We start from the raw sequence: 12,585 nt of genomic DNA on the forward strand, positions 1-12,585 counted from the left end.
AGAGACACACAGAGACACACAGAGACACACAGAGACACACAGAGACAGCCAAGTTCAATCAGGGTATTCGAGAGGGAATTGAATTATCTAAAAAAGGGAAGAAAATGAAGGGCTAAGAGAAGACAAAAACAGTACGAGGTGAAATACACTTTGTGTGAGCCAGCACAGCGATTATGGACCAATGTCTCCTTCTATGCTGTAACAATTGTGATTCTGTGAAATTATTTACTATAAAAACTTATTGGAAATGTTTTAGCACATAACTAGACATATTGTGAAACAGGACAAGTGAAGTCAATTGAAGAAAATTAAGACAATTTTCCATTGGTTATTCTTAAGTAACGATGTTTATCTTATCTACTTTGAATGCTGACAAGGCTAGAAACACTAAAGCAAGCAAGACTGATAACAGCAGAAGTTATACCTTCAACTTTGGGTTTAATTTCAGCCACTCTTTCAGCAAATTTCTTCTTGAAATAGAGGGACTGCAATCTTTGCTGGTAGTGAGGAATTCTAGTGAAAATAAAAACAATCCACATGAACATGAATGCAGTGTCTTACAGCAGGAATTCTGTCCGAAAATTGCTATCATTAAACAATTCAAACAGATCATTCCAGTAGAAAATGTATACTTTCTAACTATGACATTTTAACATTAGGGTAAGACATCCCAAAACAATATATTTTAAGGCCAAGACCTGTAAAAGTCTCTCTCTCACACATACTCGAGCACACACTAAACTGATCTGTCACATCCACTTGTGTCTTTGGCAGTGAAATTCAACTTTAGCTGGGTCATCAGATAAACAAATCAGTCATTCATTATGCGTCCAAACCCAATCCCCTTTCTATTGATTTCAACAGGAAGGAGAAAGGAGTGAGGAGGCGGGGGGGGGGGGGGGGTGGTGAGGGGGGGTAGGTGGTGGTGGTGGTGAAGAGAGAGGTGGAGATGAAAGATTTTAGAACAGCTGACCAATCAGTTGCTGCCCACTTCACACCACAATTGAAGCTGAATTTCCCTCCTTTTTATTTAAGTCAATTCCTTAATTTAGTTGAAAAGCATTGGGAGTCTCCAAACATTATCAAGTTATGCATAGCAATGTATCTATAATCTTTCAGTCTAGCAAAAGGAAAGTTGCCACATTCCTAGATGACCAAAACACTGCTCTCTCATTAGATAAACATGACTGGTGGTGACTTTAAGGCAGCAAGACATTTAATGGTGACCTCAGCCAGTGCCGGGATTGAACCCCTAATGTTGGCACTCTGCATCACAAACCAGCTGTCCACTCAACTGAGCTAACTGACCCCCTACCTTTCAGTCGATAACACTATCGAGTAAACTACAGTCAACCAGCATCCAAATACAAAAATATTCTGTTTCTGACAATAGTCGGTTTCAAGAAACCCAACCAAACAAAGTCTTTGTGTAATTGTAATTATTACTGCAAACATGTTATGGCTTATTAAAAAGAATATTATTACAACACAACAACTCATATTTCCTTAGGTTTCCTATTTTTTGTCCAAAAGAATTAATATTCAACCAGACTACAACTTCCACAAGTGTCCTGCAGTTCATTTCTATAACTCATGTTACGACAGGGAATGGCCAAACCCCTCTGATAATTAAACTAAAACATAAGCCCTAATCTGTTATGACAGGAGTAGGGGCTCCTCCCTAATAATTATCCCCTAAACACCCTGAGAAGCTAGTCTTTCCGCTCATAAATCTATTTAAAGAGTGGTTAAAAGAAAGAAAATCCCTGATCTCCACTTTACAGGTAACAAGAAACAATTTATTTATTTAACCCAACAATGAACAAATTAACAAAATTACTAACAAACCAACAATTCTCCCCTAGACTACTAATTACTCCCTAACTGGTTTAAACTCTATGAATACTGTTTAAATAAAAACATGTCCCACTAATATAAACCTAATTAATAAGAAGCAATAAATTATAACTCAATCTCTCCAAGATCTCACAGACTGTTTTCTGAAAATTTTTGGTCCTCTCCAAACGCCTTTCTTCCGTTAATTCTGCTGTCAGGAATGTTTTATCTCTAATTTCTTCAATGAGTACTTTGAGCTCTAAAATACCATGGTACCTTTGATTAGATGGGTTTTTCTCTGACAGCTGAATTGTCCTAACTCTGGCAGGTAGCAGTTGAGTCTTTCAGACGACAGTTGGCCCCCTCCGATTTTCCAAATGCCCTTGTCTTATATACCCATAATGACAATCAAATTCTCATAATATGGTTGGTTTCAGGTTATCAACACCATCAGATTTAAATTCAATTGGCTTTGAATCGCCATGTTTGATTTTAAATTAATTGGCTGAATTCAAACGTGTTGTCACAACATCAAAACAAGACTAAAACAAAGTTGCTGGAAAAGCTCAGCAGGTCTGGTAGCATCCGTGAAGGAAAAAAACAGAGTTAATGTTTCGGGTCTGGTGACCTCTCCTCAGTTCTGAGAAAGGGTCACCGGACCCGAAATTTAACTCTGGTTTTTCCTTCACAGATGCTACCAGACCTGCTGAGCTTTTCCAGCAACTTCGTTTTTGTTTCCGATTCATAGCATCTGCAGTTCTTTCAGTTTTTAATCAAAACAAGACTGCTGGTTTGCCTGTCACCTGTAAGGCATTTTTGATACATCTGTTTCACTTTTTGAGGCTCTCTGTACTGGCAACTTTGGCTGCTCCTCACAGACGCACTTGTTTTTAAAATTTCTACGTAGAGATAAAGCACAAATGTCTTAAAGGAACCACACATTTTAGCTTCCTGCCTTCCACCTCAATTACTCTATCCAACTTCGTAACACTAACCTTAACGGAGACTTTTACCACTTGCAGACAAAAACTCATGCCAATACAATAAACAACATGTTGGCACAAAAGCATTCTACCAAATTATTTTGTCAAGAGATTTCTGCTTATATCAGTGTTCTAATATTCATACCTGCTCATTTCATACAAGAACCTATCTGCTTTTGCCATGCGCTCAATTTCATGCTTGTGCTCCTCTAGCAGATCAACATCACTTTTCTCGGGGACAAATTTCAGCAGCTGAAAAGGGAATTTAAAATTAATTTCCTTAATTGTACGCACATTGCATATTTAATCTGGATAATTTTAACTTTATTATTTAAAATCATTTTTTTATGTTCATGCAATATATTTCCAGTTGGAATAAGAACATTAAGAACCAATTAAAGCATTCTTACTAAAATAGATTTCTCATAAAGCTGCATCTATATTATAGAAAAATAGCCCATATTCAAGTGCCTTGCCATTTTTCATCTCCCCACATATGGAGCCACTGGCCCCTTTTAAGAAACAACTCCACAACCAAAGGACCATTTCTCATCATAATGTTGTAAAGTAGTGCAGATCAATCCAACATTGTTCTCAGGTTCTATTCTTGAATACTTGTAATTGCATTTTAGATTGATAATCTAGTTCCAAAAAAAAAAAAAAAAAAAAAATCCCTTCCAGCAGGAAGGAATCCAATGTAAAATGATTACGCAAGGATTGGGCGATATCTATGAATGATTGGGCAGCACGGTGGCTCAGTGGTTAACACTGCTGCCTTATAGCACCAGGGACCCAGGTTCGATTCCACCCTTGGATGACTCTGTAGAGTTTGCACATCCTTCCAGTGTCTGTGTGGATTTACTCTGGATGCTCTGGTTTCTTCCCGCAATCCAAAGATGTGCCGATCAGGTGAAGTGGCCATGTAAATTCTCCTTAGTGTCCAGGGATGTGTAGGCTAGGTGAATTAGCTGTGGTAAATGCAGGGTTACAGGGAATGAGATTTGGGTGGGATACTCTTCAGCAGGTTGGTGCACACTCCATGGGCAAAATGGCCTTTTCCATGCTACAAGGATTCGAAAATTACAGAGGTCCCAGCCTTCTTCTCAGCCTTCAGAAAATTCCTACATCAGTTCGGACATATAAAACCCACATACAGTACTTGCTGATATTAGGTATATTGTTTATTTCTCCAGTGTCAATTGATATGTAGATACCTAGTTTGATATACTGTATAACACATTTGGTGATCTGAGTTTAATTTTATACAATTCCTGATCATGTTCCAGGGAGACTATTAGACAAAAATAAGATCACCTCAAGCTGTGAAACTGTGTCAAATATTTCACCATCATTCTCTGTCCAAACTCATTTCAATCAAGTATTGGACCGTAATCAACATCTACGCATGTCTACTCTACAATCCTTCAAATAAATAGAGCGAGAAGAAGTCATGTAAAAATAAGAAATATTTGAAGTCAAACTCTGCAAAAACATTTTCAGAAGAACCATCTGAATTCAATCTGGTAACCATAGTATAGCAAATTACTTCAAGCACTCACATACAAGCGAATTATTCAGCATATTAGGATGTTGCCTGGAATGGAGGGAAGGTCTTACGAGGAAAGGTTGAGAGCGCTAGGGCTTTTCTCTTTAGAACAACGAAGGATGAGAGGTGACTTGATAGACGTGTACAAAATGATCAGAGGTATAGATAGAGTGGACAGCCAGAGACTTTTTCCTAGGGTGGAGGTAGCTATTACGAGGGGGCATAGTTTTAAAGTGGAGTGGAGGTAGATATAGGGGAGTCGTCAGAGGTAGGTTCTTTACTCAGAGTGGTCGGAGTGTGGAATGCATTGCCGGAGAGGGTAGTGGAGTCAGCCTTATTAGGGGCATTTAAGCGGCTACTAGACAGGCATATGGATGATAGTATAAGGTAAGGGTGGAGGTTAGATAGACCTTAGGATTAGGGTAAAAGTTCGGCACAACATCGTGGGCCGAAGGGCCTGTACTGTGCTATACCGTTTTATGTTCGATATATTGACTAAACGTTATAATCAGGTTAACTGAGTATTAAAGATTCTATTTGTATGAAATTTGGACATCCAAAACTAATCAAACCTTTTACAACATCATTTAAATGTTTCAATTTAAGTTTTGTACTAAATTTGTAAAGAAACAAGTAAAATACTAATTTAAAAAAGATTGTACAAGATAAAATATACAATAAACTTCTTAGCCCAAATGTTGCATTCTGTCTCGATTTCAATACTGTAACAGACCTTTCGCACCCTCCACAAATTTTTGCTTTCTCTGGATTCGGGCAATTTAATCTTGGCACGTGAACTTCACGATAAAAACAATCAATAAAATTTCAAGATTCATATTACAAACATTTTACAGGAGAGCTGAGTACTTGAAGTAGTTGTGAAATTGTACTTTCCTCAGGTTACTTTCTGATTTGTGTGACCGCTAACGGTTGGCAATGACTGGTGTTCTTTAATCCTTTCCCTTCATCTTAAAAGGAAAAAGGACCCTTGATCTGGACTATATTACAAAGATCCTCAATTCATGGAAGCTTGAAAGAACTACTGCTTTATTTTGTTCGCATTTTAAACTGTAACCAGCTGTCTCCACTCAGCTGACTAATGGCAGTCAGATGTGGCAGCATGAAGTTGAATTGATGAAAGAGAAGGGATTAAGGTGCAAGGAGATTCCTATAAAGTAACAAGCCAGCTTCTGTCACCCTAAAGCAATATTATGTACGTCAAACAGGAATACAAAAACTGTCCGCAATTGTAAACCACATGTAATTCATAATCCATTACTCAAACGCTTTTACAAATCATTTAACTTTAAGAGAGGTCTTCCGTTTCAGATAAAAAAAAATTAAATCCACAATAAAGAATCTTTCTAAAAACAGTGTCATGACTAACAGAGATGGTATTAATTTGTTAATAACAAAAATTTCAGGAGGGTGTAAAAAAGTTTCTAACTAGACTCTTAATATACACTAAATAACCTGAGTTTCTGGCAGTTTTATTGCCAATATTGCACTTGCTTGTGTATCAAGAATAAAGCTAAAGGAAAAAAACTCAAAACTATCCAACTGTACAACAGTAAGCAATCTAGCACTGATATGCCTTAAGAGCTTACCTCAGTAAATGTGCTGGAAAGGTTCACCCAAAATTTTAAAATATAGATTCTTGCTTTCAATTCAATTTCCATATGGTACTAATCACTGAAAGCTTTTTTTAAATTAAGTGAATTTCATTAAATTTTAAAATCCATTATGCACTTCAAAATACACAATGGAAGGGGTCATATGCACACACTGAAAGGCACTTACTACAGTATCATGTAGGTGAGGTGTAAAACAGCAACTTGAAATCTACCAGTTTTCACAGAAGTTAAAAATCTGAACTGATGCACAAACACCAACCGTACAGCTTAAAATAAAACTGTAAAAGCTGTACGTAGGTAAAAGCTTAATTGTGCTGTGTGTGGAGTGGGATTATGATAGCAACTTCGTACAATTTGCTCAAAATCGGTTTCCTGACATTTGCCATACCACCTAGCACTTCCTTCCAAGGAGGAAAATCCAGCTGGTATGCCACATTGGGCCATTACGAGTACACTTTCCAGTCATTAGCTTAATTAGACAGGTTTGGGAATAGCTTAAATGCACGCAGTTCTGGTTATAAAATATATTTGACCATGGCACATGTTGGAGAACAAAAATTGATTTTAAAAATGGACAGGACCAAACTATAACACCACACTGCAATACATTTCACTCTTCCAATCAAGTTGTTACACTCTCCCCTGTTGCCTGTACAAAAAGTGTTAAGCTACAATGAGCGAATGCGGTACATGGGATAGCTCAGCCGAAATCCCAGGTACTGTTGAATTATCATGCCTATTAAGAACTTACAGGATAGAAAAATAGAATAGACCAATGCACAAAAATGGAAATTGAATTAAATCAGAGAACAGGACAGCAATTTCCATAAAACGTGTTCTATGATACATATGCAAAACTTTCAGAACCGACCCGTATTTAAATGATATGGTATATTTCATAACAAAGGACTGCATTTAAATAAATATTTTCAATCTTATTGGCTGGTAGCTATTTGTAAATCGCTAACTTTTCCTTTGAAAATAAAGTACTTTCATTACAATTTGTTTAACAACTTCAAAAAGCAGAACAAAAATTCCAGATTAACCACAAGCAACACAGAATACTGGAGCAGGTCTATCCCCTGCTCTTTCTCCATTGCTCTACAAATGTTTCCTTTTATAACTTTATAGTTCCAACTCCTTTTCCAAAATTACTACTGAATCTGCTTCCAACACCCTTTTGAGCAATCTGTGCCAAATCATAACTGTAAAAAAAAACTTCCTTTTCTTTTGCCAATTATATTAAATCTGTACCCTCTGCTTATTGACAACCCTGTTAATGGAAACAGTCTGGCCATATTCATTCCATCAAAGCACTTTAAAAGTTTGAATCATTCTGTTAATTCCCCCCACAGCCTTCTATGCTGCAAGTAGAAAGCTTTGAGATTCTACAGTCTCTTCACAAAACTGAATTCCATCATTCCTGGTACCATTCTGATAAATCTGCACTGCAACTTCTCCAAGACCATGCGTGCTTCCTGAAGTGAAATGCCTAGAAGTGGGCACAATATTCCAGCTAAGTCCACCAGTAATATACTGCATAACTATTTCAAAGAAGAGTCATGTTGGACTTGTCATGCTAACTCACTCTCTCTGCAGAGGGTGTCAGATCAGAGCTTTCTGCAGTTAGGTTCAACTTCTGAATTAAAATGATTTATAAAGATTTATCACAACATCCACGCTTTTGCGATTCACATTTTTTTGTGTAAAGAGAAGAATGCCATATACATTAAAAAAGCTATATAACACATTGGTCCATATGAACATCTAGAGTCTCTGTTCTTATATCCCCTTTGAAACTGTGTCATTTGGTTTATATCACCTTTTACTTTTCCTATCAAAATTACCTCCTACATTTCGACATTAAATTGCAACTACCATGTGCCTTTGGTTTCACCAGCCTTTGGTCTCTTATATTGTTTGCTACTATCACCGGTTTACGTTACTTACATGAGTTTTAAACTCTTGAGATGCTTAATCTTTGTATCCCAGTAGGACACGACAAGCACGCTGCATGCTGCCCATACCAAAGGTTACAACACTGGCTGAAGTAGCCCAATCATTAACCAGAGCTCATATCCAGCATCAGCAATTTATGCCACGTGTTTCCAGCCCATGTGGTTCTACATCATCTCTGGTAAAGAGCTGGTAAGTGCAATGACAAATGCAACAAAGGCAGGAATGCAGCAGTATCTTGTACACAAGTGTGCTGTTTGTGAAGAATGCCAAAGAAATAGAGCAATTTGAAATAACCATAAACATTCAGCTATTCATTAGAATGTCTCAGACATTAAAAATAAGCAATAACCCTGGTACTCAGCAGGCTTGATAAAGGACTGTTGAATTTATTTTCTGGAAACGTCTATCTTCACTTGCTGGAAGGCGAGAACAATTTAAGTTGAAAATCTAGAACATTTTGAAGAATTTATGAGAAGTACGCGAACTGCAAAACTCAATGATTGCATCTACTAGAAATTATATGCTGCCATTAAGGCAAATTCTGCAGTGTGTTTAGAATTTTCTTTACCCAACATTTATCTAACACATGGCTTTTGTAACTCAGACAGACAAACCTCAAATTTCAATCATATCTGCAACTTTAGTTAGCTAATCCGGTTCCACAAGTATTAATCTTAATTGCAAATCATTTTGCTACATTTACATTAAAGTCGATGCTCAGAGTGATCTGTTCACTATATTATACAAAGGATGTGATTTACACTAGTAAAGGTGCACAGGAGATTTACCAGGATACTACTTGGACTGAAGCATCTGAGCTAAGAGGAAAGATTAGACAGGGTGGGATTGTTTTCTTCGGAGCAGCAAAGCTTGAGACAGGACCTGATGGAGGTATCTAAGATTGAGATATGCTGAGTTGGATAAGAAGGCCCTTGCTCCATGAGTAGACAGAGATCAATAACCAGGGACATAGGTTAAAGCCAAGAGGTAGAAGGCTAACAGGAGTTGAAAAAAAGAGTTTTCACCCAGAGGGTCGCAGGAATCTGGACCTCACTGCCTGAAAGAGTGGTTTAGTCAAAAACTCTCAATATTTAAATATTCACTTGTATTGTCTTAACCTTCAAGTCTACGGGGCCAAAAGCAGGAAAATGTAGTCATATCTGCGTTGACCAGCATGTACACAATGGGGCGAATGGCTTTCTTCTGTATAGTCTACGAAACTGGGATTTTTTGCATACACATGCTCTAAAGGAGAGAAGACCAAAAAAAAAAAAAAAAAAAAAAACTTATATTCTTGATATAAGCAATATTTAATTTTTTTCAGAACACCATGGTGCATTTCATATGCCATATATTTCTATTCAGAAGAAAACCGATAAACTAGCGATGGCAATACCCTTTTCAGAAAGGTGGAAGTTGGAACTCCTCCCATCGCAATGCAGGTAGTGAAACACACAGTTTGTTAAAGTATTTGACACAGGGAAAAGTAGCATGCTACATGAAGGACGTTTGCACTCGTGGAGGGAGTGCAAAACTAGGCAGTCATAAATAGAAGATATTTACAATTAAATTCAAGGAGGAATTCAGGAAAATGATCTTATCCAAAGCATGCTTAGAGAGGCGAACAGTTGGGGCAAGTAGCATGGACAGACTTAAGGCGGAACTAGCAAAGTATGTGAGAAAGACAGAAACAAAGCTATCTTAGATAACAAGGTGTAGAGCTGGATGAACACAGCAGGCCAAGCAGCATCAGAGGAGCAGGACGTTTCGGGTCTGGACCCTTCTTCAGAAATGGGGGAGGGGAAGGGGATTCTGAAATGCATAGAGACAGAGGGGGAGGCGGATGGAAGATGGATAAAGGAGCAGATAGGTGGAGAGGAAACAGACAGGTCAAAGAGGCAGGGATGGAGCCAGCAAAGGTGAGTGTAGGTGGGGAGTTAGGGTGGGGATAGATCAGTCCAGGGAAGACAGACAGATCAAGGAGGTAGGGATGATGCTGGTAGGTAGGAGGTTGGGGTGGGGGTTGAGGTGGGAAGAGTGGATAGGTGGGAGGAAGGACGGACAGGTTAGGGAGGCAGGGACGAGCAGGGCTGGTTTTGGGCTGTGGTCGGGGGAGGGGAGATTTTGAAGTTTGTGAAGTCCACATGGGAACCCTGCAGCGCAATGGTATCAATGCGAAATATGAGGGGCTGTTCCTGCAACCTTCGGGTGGCATCATTGTGGCACTGGAGGCGGCTCAGGATGGACATGTCGTCCAAGGAGTGGGAGGGGGAGTTGAAATGGTTCGCAACTGGGAGGTGCAGTCGTTTGTCACGAAATCGAGTGTAGGTGTTCCACAAAGCGGTCTCCAAGCCTCCGTTTGGTTTCCCCGATGTAGAGGAGGCCACATCAGGAACAGCAGATACAGTATACCACATTAGCAGATCTGCAGGTGAACATCTGCTTGATGTGGAAGGTCTTCTTGGGGCCTGGGATGGGGGTGAGGGGGGAGGTGTAGGGGCAAGCGTAGCACTTTCTGCGGTTGCAAGGAAAAGTGCCGGGGGTGGTGGGGCAGGTGGGGAGTGTGGAGCGGACAAGGGATTCACGGAGAGTGTGGTCTCTCCGGAAGGTAGATAAGGGTGGGGAGGGAAAAATGTCTTTGATGGTGGGGTCAGATTGCAGATGGCGGAAGTGCCGGAGGATGATGCGTTGGATCCAGGAGGTTGGTGGGGTGGTATGTGAGGACGAGGGGGATTCTGTTTTGGTTGTTGTTGCAGGGAGGGATGAGTTGCGGGAAATGCGAGAGACACAGTCAAAGGCGTTTTTGACCACTGTGGATTGAATCAAAGTAGGGTGGGTGGAGGCCAACATGGACTAGAATTTACAACATAGACCGACTGGGCTAAATAGCTTATTTGTGCCATACATTCTATATAATAACGGGTACTATTTGTCTGCACTTGCCACTCTAATTATCTGGAAACGGGCTGGACCCATTGGATTTCAGGTGCCAGGTTTCAATGCAAAAGCTGGGCTCAGTAATAGCACACTTGCCCCTGAATCACAAGGTTCAGGGTTCAAGTTCCACTTATGATCGACATCCCAGTGCAGTAGTGAAGCAACACTGACCAATATTCCATCCACTCTAGTCCAATTCACAACCTGTTTGGGGCCAGTGACACATTAGTCTGCACTATTCTCCCTCAAAACTTTTTTTTTTTTTTTTTAAACAGCCAATCAGCTGATTGGGCCTGCACCCCTCTAGTTATGAACTTAACTAATTAGCCAGAGTGTGGGGGGACAAAGTTTTCCAAAGGACATGGGAGTGTGGTGCCAACATTTTTTAAAAACAACACAGCATGGGTCATGTGTTGAATCAATTGCCAGGGGAAGTGGTGGATGCAGGTACAGTTACAACATTTAAAAGACATTTGGATAAGTACATGAATAGGAAAGGTTTGGAGAGATTTGGGCCAAACAGGCAAGTGGGACTAGTTTAGTTTGGGAACATGGTTAGCGTGGACTAGCTGTACTGAAGAATCTGTTTCCATGCTATATGACTCCGACTTTATTGGTCAACACATTGAGTATAGAGGTTTGGAGGTCATGATGCAGCTGTACAGTACATAGTATTCCAAAAGTGGCATAACCAATGTGCAATTCTAGTCTCCCTACTATAGGAACGTGTGAAACTTGAAAGGGTTCAGAAAAGATTTAAGGATGTTGCCAGAGTTGGAGAGTTTGAGCTATAGCGAAAGTTTGGGGCATTTTCCCTGGAGCATCAGAGGCTGAGGGGTGACCTTATATAGAGGTTTATAAAATCATGAGAGTCATGGACAGGGTGAATAGCAAAGGTCTTTTCCCTGGGGTGGGCGAGTCCAAAACTCGAGGACAAACGGTGAGAGGAGGAATACTTAAAACAAACCCAAGGGGCAACTTTTTCACGCAGAAGGTGATGTGTGTATGGAATGAGCTGCCAACGGAAGAAGTGGAGGAGGCTGGCACAATTACAACATTTAAAAGGCATCTAGATAGGTATACTTAATATTGAAGAGTTGAGGGACATGGGCCAAATGCTGGCAAATGGGGCTAAATTATTTTAAGATATCTGGTTAGTATGGATGAGCTGAATCAAAGGGTCTGTTTCCGTACTGTACTACTTCATGACTCCTCTTACCACTCATGTAACCACTGCCTCAGGTGTTCTCCAAGGCATATCCTTAGCCCCTCCCACTCTTGATCAACTCATTAGCCCCAAGACATCATCTGAAAAGTACAATAGCTTCTATGGGTATGTTAACAGTTTTACCTCACCACCTCCCCTCTCACTCCACTGTTGCTCAATCAGACTGCTAATCCGACATCCAGTTTATATCAGGGGCTTCAACATTGCTGTTGATTGATGATCATATTCCATGGCACTTTTAGAATTAGCACTTTCAGCATTACCCTCAGCTACGTTTTGTTGCCTCAAAATTCACAATCAAGGTAGTCATAGTAATTAGTCTCTGCAATATTGCTTTATATAAAGGTATGCCGATTTTCATTAATTAATTCACATTTGTCTGAGTGACTGTTAATTTAGCCCCCAATTATTTTGAAAAGCTTTCCCACAATAGGTTAAATTGTATTTAGCAAAACAATTTGT

At 39.6% G+C, this 12,585-nt stretch overlaps 1 protein-coding gene across 1 annotated transcript in view; it reads right to left on the reverse strand.

Moving 5' to 3' along the window:
* The window catches only part of daam1a (dishevelled associated activator of morphogenesis 1a), a 62,973-nt gene that overhangs the window by 11,717 nt on the left and 38,671 nt on the right, over positions 1-12,585 (reverse strand). The window contains exons 17-18 of the mRNA XM_048600119.1: positions 2,965-3,071; positions 425-513 (exon numbers count right to left, since the gene is read on the reverse strand). Of these exons, the coding sequence (XP_048456076.1) occupies positions 425-513; positions 2,965-3,071 (196 nt within the window). The remainder of the gene's footprint in view (positions 1-424; positions 514-2,964; positions 3,072-12,585) is intronic.

Source organism: Rhincodon typus, chromosome 8 (assembly GCF_021869965.1).
Source record: "Rhincodon typus isolate 14 chromosome 8, sRhiTyp1.1, whole genome shotgun sequence".
Taxonomy (NCBI): domain Eukaryota; kingdom Metazoa; phylum Chordata; class Chondrichthyes; order Orectolobiformes; family Rhincodontidae; genus Rhincodon; species Rhincodon typus.